Source organism: Aethalodelphis obliquidens, unplaced genomic scaffold (genome assembly GCF_003676395.1).
Source record: "Aethalodelphis obliquidens isolate GAN/ISIS:26980383/991018 unplaced genomic scaffold, ASM367639v1 scaffold28, whole genome shotgun sequence".
NCBI lineage: Eukaryota > Metazoa > Chordata > Mammalia > Artiodactyla > Delphinidae > Aethalodelphis > Aethalodelphis obliquidens.
Window position 1 is genome coordinate 7,305,040 of NW_020837972.1, and position 15,634 is coordinate 7,320,673.

Below are 15,634 nucleotides of genomic sequence, written 5' to 3' on the forward strand. Positions count from 1 at the left end.
AAAAAGCCAATCTCAAAAGGTCACATGCTATATGGTTCCACATATATAACATTATTGAAAGGAGAAAATGAGGGAGAACAGATTCATGGTTGCCAGGAGACAGGTATGACTCAAGGGGCAGCAGGAGGGAGGTGTCTGGTGATGCAGCAGGTTGTATCTTCATGTGGTGACAGGAACCTACTTGCGTGGTAAAATGGCAAGAACTACACACACACTAATGTGTCTAAAATCTATCATATCTGAATGAGGTCTGTGATTGCACCAAAAGCAGTGTCCTGATTTTGATACTGTACTACAGTTATGTAAGATGTCACCATTGGGGGAAGCTGAGTGAAGGGCACAGGGTACAGTTTTTGCAATTATTTTGTGGGTCTACGATTATATCAAAATAAAACATAATAGTAATCTAGTGTAGGGAAGGTTTCTTAAGACCCAAGGCACACTAACCATAAGGAAAGGATTGATAAATCTGACTACATTAAAAAAGCTTATCTTCAAAAGACACCTGAGAGGGAGGCATGCCCACAGAATGGGCAAGGATGTTTGCAACACAGATAGCAACAAAATGTTCAGAACATTAAAAAAAAAGAAAACCCTCCTATGAATAATTTAAAAAGAAAAAAAACAGCACCTAATGAAAAATAGGTAAACACTCAAACAGGCACTTCACCAAACAGGAAATCTAAATGGCTATGATAAACATGGAAAAGCACGCAGCTGAATTATAGATCAGGAAATGCGAATTAAAACCACTAGATACAAGCCCACTGGATTGGCAACATTAAAACTGCTTATTACACCACTGTTGATGAAGATGTAGAACAAGGGGAAATCTCATCTTCTGCTGGTACAACCCTTTGGAAGACAGCATGGAAACATGTTACAGTTTGGAGATGCACATCTCTATGACCCAGGAGTCCCACGGAAACATACAATACATGTACCAGAAGATATATTTTTCAAAGCAGTATTTTTCATGTACCAGAAGATATATTTTTCAAAGCAGTATTTTTCATAAGAGCCAGAAACTAAACTCAAACGTCCATCCATAAAATACTAGATAGATAAATCATGGTGTATACGATCAGTGAAGACTGCACAACATGGGGAATGTACTAAATAGAGCTACACACGCACGTTGACCTAGATGAATCTCAATGTGAAGGAAGAAAAGCATACATCAGTGGCTCCGGTTACAAGTTTGAAAACAGGCAAAAGAAAGCTCTTACTTAAAAAGGGGTACACACAGGTGTTCAACCAAAAGCAAGGAAGCACTAAAGTCTAGGGAAGGAAGGACCCATGGTGCCTTCTAATGCAAAGGCAATGCTCTGTTTCTTGACCTGGTGGCGGAGACACAGGGGGCCACATTATAATTCTGCATGGATGCGTTAGACATATTTCTGTACATAAGAGTCCAGGTTGGGGGAGGTAGGGTGAACAGAATGGAGGGGGAAGGGCAGAGGCTGTGGCCCAGGCTGGCCCGGGTTCCTGTCCTGATGCCCCACCACTTAGAGGCCAGGTGACCCCTCTTTGGGCCAGTTCTTCTTCATCCATGAAAAGTGGAGAATGGGGATGTGAGGATGGGTAAGATAGATACCGAAACCACCAAGCTCAAATGGACCTATTTTTCCTGCCAAGAGGATCCCCGCCTCCTCCCCTGCCCAGTAAACAACCTGCCAGTGGTGGAAGCACCCTCATCTCTGCTGCTGGACTCTGGCAGGATTTCCACCTTGCTTGAATAGGAAGAAGCAGGCCGGATAGGCTGCGCTCCTCCACTGAGCCAGCTTCCTCCCTCCCTCCCTGAGTGCAGGGAGTCCCATCCAGTCCCCTGGAGGGAGCCCCCCTGGCTACCAGCAGCAGGCACAGGGCTGCTCCTTCCAGAAGGACCGACCTGGGTGCCTCTACCATGCCCTGTGGGATCTGTGAGGCCCTGAACTGTTGAAACAGCTGAATTGGGCAACATCCTCCACTCACAGATCAGAGTCTGACTTTGAGTAGTGGTTACCAAATGTCTCAATTTGAAACAGACAGAAAAGACAAGAAATACTGTGGTAAACGCGGAATTGGAAGACAAAACAAAAACTTGGTGTTCAACATTCCTTTAAATTCCCCCGGCACCCAGGGTGGGCAGAAGACCACACAGAGACCAGCATCCTGGCCTTCCTCTCTGATGCTCCCAGGCAAGAGGATTGCCGCTGAGTCTGCCCCACACCTCCCTCCCACCTTACCTCTATCCAGGTCGTGGCCATTCCTCACCCTCTTCTGCTTCCAGAAGGTCTGCTATCTGCCACATTCCTGCAGCCCTCATCCTGGAGGGTCCACTGTGCCAGGAAGAGCCCCATCGTTGAGCACAGGCCCTGTGCTCTGACTTGCTCCGCCACCACTAACTGGGCCTCAGTTTCCTCATCTGCAAAATGGGGGGTTGTTTCAGTTGCTACCATAGAAAATTGCACTTAGCCCAGTGACCGCACACAACGAGTGCCAGTATGAACTCAGCCCTTCTGGTCTGAAAGGAACGGGGTGGGGTAGGGTGGGGAAGTATTGAAAGAGGGAGAGGTCCTGAGAGGGGAGGGCTGGGAGAGGGAAGCAGATAGCAAGGTGTGGGGCGAGGGGGGCTAAGAGCCACTCTTAGGCCATCGTGTGGGTGGGGATGTGTGTGCAAATTTTAAGACCAGACTTCCTCTCCGTAATGTGTCCTGGGCTCCTGAGGAAAGTAGGACCTGGGAGAAAGATGGAGCTTACAGGACTAAGGCAAGAGAAGAGGCCAAGGCTCAGTGAGAGGTAATTACCTGGGGATCTGAAAGGGAAAGGAGGTGGAGAGAAGGCTGAGGGCAGGGGCAGGACACAGAGGGTGGTGCTACAAGGGCTGGAGAGGAAGGGAGGGGAGTGAGGGGCCTGAGAGGGAAGAGAGGGGAAGGTGTTGGGAATGGGTGAGGGGTGAAAAGGGATTTGGGGGAGAAGATGCACTGGGGTGAGAAATGGGCTGGGAAGTTTGGGGAGCGTGGTCAGGGAAGCTGTGCTTGTGAACAAGGACCTGGGTGTGGGGGAGGGAGGATGGTATGTTTGGGGGGGCAGGATGAAGCAGGGCTTCACTGTGCCTTTCCTTGTCCCAAGAGGCCCCTCCCCGGGGACCTGCTCTGTGGTGAGCTGCCACATGCCCCCGTAAAGCTATGAAGGAATCCGTCCCACCCGGTGTGGCTCTGGTTTCTGGTTTGGTGGCCACCTCTGCCCGGCGTCCGTGGGCCATGGGGGCCGGCTCCTGGACAGCCTCGCAGAGTGTCAACCTCAGATGGCCTCCGAGCTGTCCCTGTGGTGAGGCCGCCTCTGTGAAGCCCCATGGTTGGGAAAGCAATGCCCATGGTGCTTGGGAGCCAGTGGACAGTCCTGCCAGTCGGTCGCTCAACAAATGCTGGAGGGGTCCTGGTGCCTGGGGCTCAAGGGTGAGACACGTCTTATGGGCACAAGAAGACTGTGCCCTGGTTACTTACTAATGCCTTTTATTCACATAATCTCACATCACCTCTTACACAGACGTTCAGGGATGCAGCCTCCCCAGGCTTCACCTCTGCACAGAGGCCATGTTCTCTGAGCTCCTTAGTCACAGACCCCTCTAGGGTCATGAAAACCCACCTTGGCTGATTACGAGGAAGACACACCGGACTGACAATAACTCACATGCTCTCCCTCATCTCTGGATGCAGGACGTAACCTCAAGTGTAACTTCCTCATCTGTAAAATGGGAACAACTCCTCCTGCTTCATAGGGCTGCAGATAGGATTCAACAAGTTAATATACATAAGGAACCCAGCACAGTGCCTGGCACAGAGTAAATAGTTGATAAATGTGAGCTTTAATTATAATTATTACAAAAACATGGCTAAAAGTGATACCGACCAGGGTTCTTGGCCTTCCCCAATCAAGAGAAATTGACTAGAGGCCAGACATGAAATTCAGGCAAGACTTTATTGGGGCCCCTGCTGCAGCCGGGGGGAGCGAGAACAAACAAGAGTTTCCCTGGCTTGCTCGCTAGCTGGCAGGTGGGGCAAGCCTGTTCCTTATATGGGGTGAGGGTAGGGATGTGTCCAGAGGTCTAGCTGGAGGGGTGGCTTAGGTATTTTACCTCCCCCTTAGGTGGTGTTGAGTGCAGGGAGCATGCTCAGTACCCTACTTTTGCTCCCAACACGCTGTTTTTGCTCCTGGCTCTTCAGAAATGGCAGTTTTGTTTTTTTTTTTTTTGTCTTTTTGTATCTTTTGGGTCCAGAATTTGCCCCAACTGCCCATGCACACAGTGATTTTTAGTCGAATATAGTTTCTCTGTATTTTGTAGCTTCAGGCGAGGTGGGTCCAGGTGCAAGCTTTGCAACACTGCAGTAAAGGGTCCCAGGTCCCAGGCATGTCTCGAAAGCAGAAGGCAAGGAGCTGTGTGGTGTTGGTGACGGGGCCTAAAAATGGCCTACAGCGGTGCTTCTCAGAGTGTGGTCCCTGGACCACCAGCAGCAGCATCCCTGGGACCCTGTTAGAAACGCAGATTCTTGGGTCCCTGCCCCAGAGCTGCTGAATCAGAGATGAACAGGAGACTTTCACAAGCCCTCCAGGGGTTCTGATGCTGGCTCACTGGAGAACCCCTGCCCTAGGAGCTGCCTCTGGGAGTGAGCTGATGGGTCTGAACTGCGAGGTCCTCGGACGAGCTAGATCACACAGAGAGGGTGCTCCATCTTCCCCGGACTTCTCGCTTAGAAAGGCACCCGTGCTGCCCCACCCCTTCTTCCGTTTGGGAGAAGTGCCCCAAGTCACCCGTCGGGAGGACAGTTGTTGGGGACTGTGGGTATCCTTGTTGAACCCAGTGTGAATCTATCCCACAGCTCTCCCATGTGAACCCGCACAACAGCCCGGCTCTGAAAGTAAAAGACTGGGGGCCTCGAGAGACCGAACTGACTTCGCCACCCGATCACCTGCCCAGGAGAAGTGAGGGCACCTGTGCTTGGCTGGCTTTCGCTGAATTTACAAAATTTAACGTGAGGAGTAAATGCATCATGATAAGATACGTGGAACTGATTCCCTGATGCAGGACTTCTCGTAAGAAAGCTATCTGCTGAGCACAGAGGAGGAAAAGGTCATCCTTTCTGAAAACGGACAGAGTCCCCCCAGGGTGGAGGCACATTTGATACCATCTCTTATCAAAGATGAGGTTCTGTGGGAAGAACTTTCTAGGAACGTTGACCTAGTATCTGGAAACATCAACTTATTGATGGGAAGCATAGAATTACCACAAGGACACTTACAGAGCCTGTTTATTGCATAACTAGCAGGCACAAATTCCAAAACGATTTTACAACGCTTAAAGGGATGAACAATAATTACAGGAATAGAATGTACAACAAACAGGAAAAATAAGTACAGAATAATGGGTGACACGGATAAAACACATTGGAATAAAAGGCATTTCATTTTTCCTATGCAGCATTTTCTTTTGTAAAATCAAGGTGACCTTCAACCGGGACAAGGAAAGAAGGAAAACTCTCTGCTTTGGGAGCTCAGGGTGGCTGCGGAGGACACTCATGCCGGTCTCACTCTGGTTCCGCAGCTTAAACCGCTGGAGGAATTGGAGGACAGCTCCTGAGTTGTGCGTTTATAGTTCCAATTGATGAGATGCTGTATTTGGTCTTTGGGCCCGATTCATTGTTCTTTGGCAATAAGAACTATTTGCATGCCGAGGCAGAAGATGACTTCAGTTGAAGGAGCTCAGGGGTGGAGCCGTCTCCCCCAGCAAGTGGCAAATGCCGGTTTCCCACCTCCGACCTCTCAGCTCCGAGGGGCTTTTGAGGGGGCGGGGATTTGAGAATCAAGGGTAAGAGAATGACATTACAGAACGCAGACACTAGTGCAAGGCTGTGGAACCCATGTGCAAAAGACGGTGAACGACTGTTCAGACAAGGTGCGAGTTGTCCGCAGGCCCCGGGGACCTCTAACCCCGGCCTCTCAGGGCCGAGGAAACGGGCAGGGCACTTTGATGAGAAGGACGAGCTGTGGCCCTCCTGTCACTCCACCTGGGAACTTCCTTCCCGGGTTTTGGCACTGTGGGTTAACAGAGCAACCTCCTGTGGTGTTCTCACAACGGGAAATGCTTTGGTGGTCCCCACGTTCCTTGACTTTCTCCAGGGGCATGAAACAGCGTCCTCCACTGCAGGTCCTGAGTGTTGGAGTGAAGACACCACTTCACCCACCGCAGGCGACTCATTATGCAGAAGCCCATCCTCCCCGGGAGGCCAAGGGCACTGACTCTGAACTGCTGCTGGGCCTTTCCCGAGGAGCCCATGTAGGCCTGGCAGGAGGGCACGTGTTTGCAAGGAAGAGGAGGGACAGCCCGGTACATGCAGCATGGAGAAAAGGTTCTCAGACAGTGCTTGAACTTAAGGTAGAAGACATTCCTCGAGAAGGCGTCCCCTCAGCATCCAATAAGAACACGGCACTTAGGTTTGTGCAGACAAGTCTTGGAGATGTGGACCCTTTCCCCACACTACTCAGTGCAGCAAAAGCCGGCGAAAGCACCCATTCACAGTGACTTAGTAAACCAAACACCATTGCGGTTCTCCTCTCCGACAGCATTCGGTCACACTACAAAGGTGTTTGTGAATCAAACAGTTCTGTGAAAATACAGGCTTATTGAGAATGTTTTTAGGCAACTTTGATTATTTTGACTTTTTCACGTGTGTGAACGAGCGCTATGGGACAGAAAAGATGGGTGAAACAAGGACTAACAGCAACTGATCACAGGGTACAGTGGCCACGCTACAGGTAAGGTTCAGAGGCTAAACCGGGGGAGACCAGGGAAGCCAGGCCCTCACACTACACAGCAGAGCTGTGAGCTGGCAGCCTAGAGGCCTAAGCTCACCCACACGTGTGCCGTGAACACTTTTAGATGAGTTGCGAACATTTACAAATGGAGAGACGGCACAAAAAATATCTGGTGTCTCCTGACAAATCAAAGCTCCAGCAACCCCAGGCCCACTTTTCCACGTGGCAGCCTGAGTGGAGCCAGGGAGATGCTGTGACCACTGATGTGCCACGGGCTCCCCCACTGTCCCCTGCCCTGGGCACCTGGCTCGCTTCACTCACCAATGTCAGTACCACCTGGCCCCTCTGGTCTAGGTCAGGGTCTGAGCCACACCCACACAAAACTGCGGGAACAAGCAGGAAGGAATATGCTTTAGCTTTTAGAACAACAAAGCTCTTTTTAGTAACTTGCTCCCCAACCAGAGATCGAACCCACACCCCCTGCATTGGAAGTCCCTTGAAAGGTGATGTCTAATTGTGAAGTACCAGTGAGATAATGGAAGAGAAGCGAACTCAGGTGATTGTACACATCTTACCTCATAAGAAGTCCTTAAAGGTGGCGAGATATGCGAAGCAGATCGTGTGGGAAGGCTTTAGGCGGCTAGAGGAGTAAGGGGAGCAGATCACTGCTCCTGTCACCGTTTATGGCAGTGCTATCTGAATGGGGAGGGACAAAATTAGTTACGGCTCGTGGGACTGAGGCTCCACAGAGTGTGCGTGATAACACGGCCAAGGGACACACGACAGGGAGCATGAGTGCTTATCGGATGCCATGGAGACTTGAGGATGATAGTAAAATAGAAATAGAAGATAGGATCAAAAAATTAGATGCGAGAACACCTCATATGATAGAACAGTTAAAAGAAATTGAACGCTTCATTGTTCCTTCCAAGAGAGATTGTTACACTATTTTTAGAAAGTGGCAAAGTCCTTTCTCTAACATGCCTGCTTGGAGATACCCCAAACTTAAGAGATTCTGCAGTGGAAGCTGGAAAATCTGCTTATTGCACAATACTTGAGAGGGAACAGACAATGCTGACTTTTTTTTTTTTAACCCAACTCTCTCCAGAGAATGTTTCAGTAAAACTCTCTCTTATAGTTTTAGCCATAGGCAAGGAGTCTGAAGGGATGGAAAAGTTCTAAAATACTCTAAACAACGAAGATCTGCTTTTGGATATCTATGATCATTAACTCGACGGTCACGGACAGCACAACAGCACGTCAGAAGGTAAACTGGCAAACAGGCACAAGTAAGGCAAGTGGGTTAAATTAATAGTTGAAAATTTGTTAGAAAACATGCAAAAATAATACTGAATTTTCTTTTAAAAAGTTTTAAATTTTCATTAAACGTTTGTTTCTGTAAAAATTGGAAGAGTTCCATGTCTAAATTGGAAACCGGACTTAGAAAAGCCTCAAAAACAGAAGGGCCGGGCCAGCCCTGCCATTCAGTTGTTGTTCTCTTTGGTGGTGATGGTGACCAGCTGTTTGGCGGCCTTGGCGATGTCGTACGCACACTGGATGACCTGCTGCGTGACCAGCTGGATGTCCGTGGGCGGGCCCGGGTCGCCTGGGAGGGTCTTCTTGCACTCCGACTGGAGTCGGTAGGCACTGGATGTCAGTAAACGGAGGGAAGTCCTCACCATGTCGGACCTGGGTTTCTAAACAGAAAAACATAGGCATTCGCCATGAACTGCAGGGTGGATGTATCCGAGAGCACGGACAAGCATTCCTCAGAAAACAACTCAAACTATTCCACAGTGAACAGCAGTTCTGTCCAGCACTTTTTCACTGAGGGTGCTCGGAACATTGCAAGCTTGGCAACCCACAGTGTGGCGGATACTGAAGGGCTCTGTCTCAAAGGTCAAAGTGCGTGCAGTGTATTTAATAGTATGCATTTAGTAGTGCTATACTGAAGTGGTTTTTGAAAAATATTAATCCACTTGGGTGAAATATTCCAGATAAAATTTCATTCTATTAATGCTTTACCTTTCAGCATTTGGCTTGTACATTCTTGTCTCATTAAACCCAAATCAATACTCATGTAGCACAAAAAGTATTTCAAAGCTCTATATGGCTATTTGCATATTCAAAACTTCCTGTGCTACAAAAAGATTAATATAATGTAAAGGTCATAAAGAAATTTCTTACGGTTCATTAAAAGGGATCTGAACCAAGTTAGTAGGGAGTGACTTACTTTGGGGAATAATGCTGCCATTTCTGTAACAGCTACATGTATCCTCTCTGAGCAGGGAATATAACTGCAAGAATATTGAAAAGGTTATTCAAAGACAGTGAAAATAATTCAGAGACAGAGAATACTCGGCTAAGAATAGGTCCCATTTACATTCCTGTAACAAAGGGGCCGAGGCCACGGCCAACCTGCTGTGGATCCCACATCAACAGGAGGTGCTCTGTGATAAAGCAGGGGCGCCATCCTTTCTTGAAAGTTCATTCAATCAGACAAAAACAGTCTCCAGGTATGAATGTAGGCAATGTCCACTACCAGCCAGGTGGAACCACAGAACAGTTAGTCTGTAAGGTATCTACACCTCCTCAAGGTGTTCATTTAAATTAATACTGCCTACATTTTAATTAAATCATTGCATCTCAAGAAACTGGTTTGAATTATACCAAAATGCCTTCCAACTGGGAATTCCCGACTTTTACCTTTATGAGCAGTTAGAACCATACACCATGTAATAACAAAAACACCAATGCATAGGAGTTACTTAACTTGCAAATGTGAAGGGGCAACAACCCATCTGGTGACAAAGACCCTCAAAAAAAGGCAATGTCCACAGCAACCACTGTATCAGCCACAAATGTTTCTTGAGCATTAACTGAGATCCACACCTAAGAGTTTTTTATGTTTTCCTGGTTATGGTTTTCATTTTGACCCAGAAATATAATTCACCCTTTCCTCCTGCTACATAGAGGAGACATTTTTCCTAAGGACATCTCTCAAAAACTCACATTATGACATATTTTAGGAAGTCCTCAATAAGCCACGAAAGAAAGCACATGCAGATTAATGACAAAGTCCTCCTCCTTCTCTACCACAGGGAGTCCATGTTCACAACTTGTTATCTTTCCTTGAAAAGGCTTTTGTGCATAATATGCAGTAATCCCTGGACTGTGTAATTGTGTGTAAGAGAGAGAGACAGAAACAGAGACAGGCAGGGAGTGAGGCTGGAGGCTGAGGGGATGGGACCAGGCTGAGGGAAGGTCAGGGGCTGTGGGGAGCTTGCTCAGCCCAGGGGACCAGGACTAAGCCTGACCGTGTCTGCATGGGCTACTGGTCCACTTAGGACGAGCATAAGCAATGGATATCGAGAGGAGAAAACAAGAGAAAAAGGCATGGGTTTAATTCATATAATGCAAGATTATAAATGAAAGTGTCGGGACTTCCCTCGTGGCGCAGTGGTTAAGAATCCATCTGCCAATGCGGGGGACACGGGTTCGAGCCCTGGTCCGGGAAGATCCCACATGCTGTGGACCAACTAAGCCTGTGTGCCACAACTACTGAGCCTGTGCTCTAGAGCCCGTGCGCCACAACTACTGAAGCCCGTGCACTCTAGGGCCTGCGTGCCGCAACTACTGAGCCCACGTGCTACAACTACTGAAGCCCGTGCACTCTAGGGCCCGTGCTCCGCAACAGGAGAAGCCACTGCAATGAGAGGCCCGCGCACCTCAACAAAGAGTAGCCCCCGCTCACCGCAACTAGAGAAAGCCCGCGCGCAGCAACGAAGACCCAATGCAGCCAAAAAAAAGAGAAAGTGTCTCAGATACACAAGGAACCAGAGATTTTAAGAGAACACTGAACAATTTATAAAATATAAATTCTCTAGACCAATTCTAGTTTAAACCAAAAAAGTGAGTTGATGATTAAAAATCTCTGCATCATTCTCTCATGGTTCTTACAGAAAACAGATCATGACATATATTGAATGGATTTGTACATCTTAAAAAAAAAAAAAAAAAAGAAACTTCCCAAACTGTACCAAGCACCACATATTGTGATATTTGAAGCCAGAAACAGCTCCAGGGCAGATATTTATATTTTTGATAACCATCAAGGAGAGAAACTTAATGTAAGCATAGTTTTTGGCTGCTGTTTGAAATATGAGCAAGGCACTTCTGAGCTGGGGGAAATGAGAAGTGAAGCATGCTGTTCAATGGTGGGAGAGCCCCAGGGAAAGAGTTCACCCTGTTTTCACGGTGCCTTGATACGTTTGAGGTGTGAAACGTTTTGCTTTATGTAATGTGGTAATGAAGTTGCCTGTTGCCAAGGCTGGGTGAGGAGCAGAGGAACTCCACACCTGTAGCGTGTGAGGCAGGAAGGGCATGTGATAAAGAGGATGTCCGGGGGAGGGGAGCGACAAACAGCTATATAATTTTCGTGGAAGGAGGCTGAGAAATTATGCAGGTTCCTCTTTTTCTCTGAGGAGCCTCCAGCAGTCCATCCATGAAGACTAGCTCTGCTCCTTCAATAAACACTGACCATTCCTCTCCTACTGAGTGGGAAATAATGACACTGGGAGAAGTCTGAACTGTACAGCAAAACGGAAGAGGGTAGAAAATGGGGAGGTGAGCATGGCAGTGCGAGGGACACGGAGAATGCAAAAGACACTGGTGCATCTTTTCATGGAAGAGAACAGGAAAAAGAAGAAGCAGTACTGTGTTCCTTGAACAACTTTTGTTCGTGCAAAGGCATGGAGAGAAGTTCTTCACTGAAGCCCTAAACTTTGCTGACTTAATGAAAACAATGAGATTGTTCTTGGGTTTTGATCAAATTTTGCCGCTTTCATAAACTCAGTGGGATGATGTTAAACGTGTCATGATTGTGTCTGGAGCAGGCCGGCCGCGTGAGACTAGGATACCACCTGCAACAGCTAACAACTTACCAGAGGACAGAGAGGTGAGTTAGAACGAGAGCTGGACCCTTCTCTGCAGTAAGAAATAACTCTGCAAGATATGGTTCTGCTCAGAGTGAGCAGACTCTTCATTCAGGAGCAGAGAATGATTTGCGTGACAATTAGATCAACTTTTCTAAAAACCACTTGCTTCTTAGACGTGCACATGCATGAGGGAAAAAGGTAAGAAATCAGGTTCATTTCAGGATACCTTCTATGGCAGTAGATTTCTCCCCAGCTAAGGAGACCACAGACAGCAGTGTGGCCGGGAGAATGTGTTGCTAGTTTTGAGGTAGCTTCTTTCACCTCAAGAACTGGGAATGTCACTACCCCAAATATGCTGCAGTTCTATCTCTAGAGGCAGCTATATTCAGAGCACTTCATAAGAAGATGAAAGATTAAAAATACTACATAAAAAAAAGACAAATTTGTTTTTAAGCCTGTTACATAAACCTGAAATTTTCAACAACTTTTTTTTTTTTTTGCCGTACGCGGGCCTCTCACTGTTTTGGCCTCTCCCGTTGCAGAGCACAGGCTCCGGACGTGCAGGCTCAGCGGCCATGGCTCACGGGCCCAGCTGCTCCGCGGCATGTGGGATCTTCCCGGACTGGGGCACGAACCCGCGTCCCCTGCATCAGTAGGCGGACTCTCAACCACTGCGCCACCAGGGAAGCCCTTCAACAACTTTTGAAGTGAGCATATTAAAAAAAAAATCCCCATCTGTAAGGGAGCAGCAGCATCTCTTCCAGAGCATGTGCACACGTCCTGCCAGGCCGGATATTCAAGCCTCCTTACCTGTCGTGTTTATTTTCTTGGGCTGCTCTTAAGAGCTCCTGTATGTTTTTAGTGATCTGTTCAGTCTTCCGGATGACGTCTTCGGTGCTGGGGAAGACGGGGCTCGGGGCCTTGTGGGGCTCTGCCACATCTGGGCCTGAGCCATCACCTTGCCACACTGTACTTCTTTGCCTTCCCTTCCTGCTTGACCTGTGAGCATTGAAGAAGTGGTTAAATGTGACAGGTAGTTATCAGCTGCCTCTCTGCTTCTAGGAGCCACAGCATGTGCATGTGCCAAAGGCGCGAGTGGGCTGCTTTTGTGGTTTCCTTTATCCTGTCTGACAGGAGACTCAGGGTAAGGCTGGTTCATCAGCAGGCAGCCACAGCTCAGAGAGAGGCTGTTTCACTCTACCATGGGGGTGGACATGATGACCCTAGTAGGAAGGCTAAAGATGGGGAAAGGGAGGGAACAACCGGAGCAGGGAGGGTGTGTGGTTATGAAGCCACCCTAATCGAGCCAATTCCTCGGGATGTAAATGCAGGATGTAACCTAACGTTGACTCAAAAACGAAATGGAGTACTGACTTTAAGCGCATTACAGACTCAGAGATGAGTCTAACCTGCTGGTAAAAGAACAAAAGGCCCCTGTGGCAATAATGGGAGATGGGAAGAGGTGTGAACTATGAACTTATGCCTTAATATTTGAGGACGTTATGGGTCTGAAAACAGAGAAGCGGGTGCAGGTGGTGAAGTGTGCCTCCTGACCACGCTGCTCGGTCTCTGGTTGAAGAGCCCAGCCCCAGGGCATTCTTCCTGCACATGTACCCCAAGTCATCCAGGTCCCTGTCATTGGGAGTGTTGTCATAGTCACTTTCAGGTGTGCTGTTCTGCTTCTCCAGCCTGGATGCCTACAAGAGAAAAGGCGACCCCATTAGTTGGGAGCACCAGACACTTCTTGGGTGCCTTCTCAGGAATTGTTACCTGTCAGGCTACGTGGCCATCATGCCCCAGATCTCATCTGGGACGGGGGCCGATGCTTTATTAAAAATTTAGGAACAGGGAATTCCCTGGTGGTCCAGTGGTTTGGAGATGGTGCTTTCACTGTCCGGGGCCCGGGTTTGATCTCTGGTCAGGGAACTATGATCCTGCAAGGCGCGTGGTGTGGCCAGAAAATTAAAAAAAAATTTTTTTTTAAATTTAGTAACGATGAATAGTGGATCCAGAAACGGTTTCTTTCCTTCTCTGCCCCATTTTCTTCTTTGCTTCTTAGCTGCTCCATACACAGACCCCCGGTACAAACTAACAGACGTGCAAGGCAACGCTCATGTTTAGCTCTCTGAGGAGTATGGAGTTTAACTATAATATAATGGGGCCCATTTAAGAAGCAAATGGGTCCGCACATATATCCACAGATGTGAGCACTGGGAGTCGCCTGCAGATCAGCTAGTCTAATACCAGATGAGAAAAGGAAGGGCCAAAAGAGCTGGCGGTCACCCCCAAGGCCAAAGAGTCAGCAGAAAACCTAGACTAAGAACCTGGGCTTCCTGTCTCCTGCTACCTCCAATACCCCACACACCTGGGGCCCTGAGGACCACCACTGCTCACAACACAGCTCTCCAAGAACTATCCTCAGAGACGGCTCGTGTGAGCCACACAAGGAAACCAGAAACCATTCATTCATTGCCACACGTTGTTTGTGAACCAAAATGGAGTAACCTGGTGTGACATTTGGTTTCCAACCCCTTTCATCTGTCTCCCCAAACATCTATCCCTTAAAACATAAAGATATGGTGCAACAAAAATGGGACACAGGAAGCCTACAACTGTTTTGAGCAAATGGCAGCACTGCTAAGTACAGGGCCTTCTGGGGTGACAACATTTGAAGGGGACCACATTCCTTTGAAGGGGAGTATGTTAGTTCTGGAGCATTTAATACAAAGGATTTCCCCTCAGTATTTATTTTACCCACAGTGCTTGGGAATTTCTTCATTTGAACAGGAATCAGTGGAAGCTGATTTAAAACCTAAATTGATTAGCAATAGCAAAAGAGAAATATGAGCTATTTCTAGCTCTGTAACTTGAATTTAATCCAAGTTAATCAAAACATGTGCCTAAGGAATTTTATGGTTGCTGCAATGAAATGTGGCTAAAGTTAAAGCGCCTGTAAATTCAGAGCCCTGTTTAAACACACGGAGACCCCGTAGCTCCACTCAAATGAATGGCTCCCTTAGAGTGAGTCAGTTAAGTAAGTCTCCATAAAGTTTAATTATTTGCTCCTGATAATGCTGCTTGGCCCTCTGAAGGCCCTATGCGGGCGGGTAGACAGGGAGGCAGCCAGCCCTGAGATGGGGAAAGGCTCCTTATTCATACCACGTGTTGCTTACTATCCCCATGACCCCTCTCTGTCCTCTCCCAGGGAGAACACTCTTTCTCTGTCTGCTGAGGTCTTTCATGTTTCCCCCAAATGCTCTATTTGGTCCCAGCCGCTTAACGTAAGACACTTGCACTGGGCTCCTAAAGTTCAATACGAGTTCGTACTGAAACCACTCAAATACAACTGGCAGATGACTGAAAATGTTGGCCTGCAGCTATAAAGAGAGTCTGTAAAGCTAAGTTCTGTAAAAACTACTATAACATTTAAGATCCCTTTGTTTACATCTCCTACCAGCAAGCAGTTCTGCTTCACTAGCTGCTTTTGGTTTGGCTTTATGGATCAATCAGTGAGTTACTGGCTACTGGCTATCTACATGGAAGAACAAAGGCAGGAAGGGAACAGTGAAACCAGGCTCTTGCAGAGATGATCTCAAAAAACAAAACAAAACAAAAGACAAAACAAAACAAAAAAATCTCTTCTTACCTTTCACAGTGAATGTCTCACTAATACATTTCTTTTCCTTTAGTTTTTATATATACATACACACACAGAGATGAGTGTGTATTTGTGTGTGTACATGCACATACACAGCATAAAACGGAATGTAAAAAATGTGTATTTAAATAATTATTCTGGGACATTTGTCCAGAGCTGCTCCGGTGGAAAAAGCTAGAAAACGGAATTAAACCCAGAAAAACCCCACCTTTTTATAATGGATCTTTTTGCCTTCCTTGATGTA

At 47.5% G+C, this 15,634-nt stretch overlaps 1 protein-coding gene across 22 annotated transcripts in view; it reads right to left on the reverse strand.

Annotated features, from left to right (window-relative positions):
- Window positions 1–15,634, reverse strand: part of GIT2 (GIT ArfGAP 2) — a 62,057-nt gene that overhangs the window by 7,619 nt on the left and 38,804 nt on the right. For 15 of the 22 annotated variants that reach the window (XM_027124516.1, XM_027124527.1, XM_027124518.1 and 12 more), the window contains 4 exons: window positions 13,347–13,429; window positions 12,543–12,731; window positions 9,029–9,092; window positions 5,274–8,492 (listed from right to left, as the gene is read on the reverse strand). In XM_027124516.1, coding sequence (XP_026980317.1) covers window positions 8,280–8,492; window positions 9,029–9,092; window positions 12,543–12,731; window positions 13,347–13,429 — 549 coding nt within the window. In that variant the 3' untranslated portion in view covers window positions 5,274–8,279. Of the gene's footprint in view, window positions 1–2,228; window positions 3,766–5,273; window positions 8,493–9,028; window positions 9,093–12,542; window positions 13,430–15,634 lie in introns of those variants that run through there. The other 7 variants (XM_027124529.1, XM_027124526.1, XM_027124523.1 and 4 more) reach the window with 5 other exon arrangements.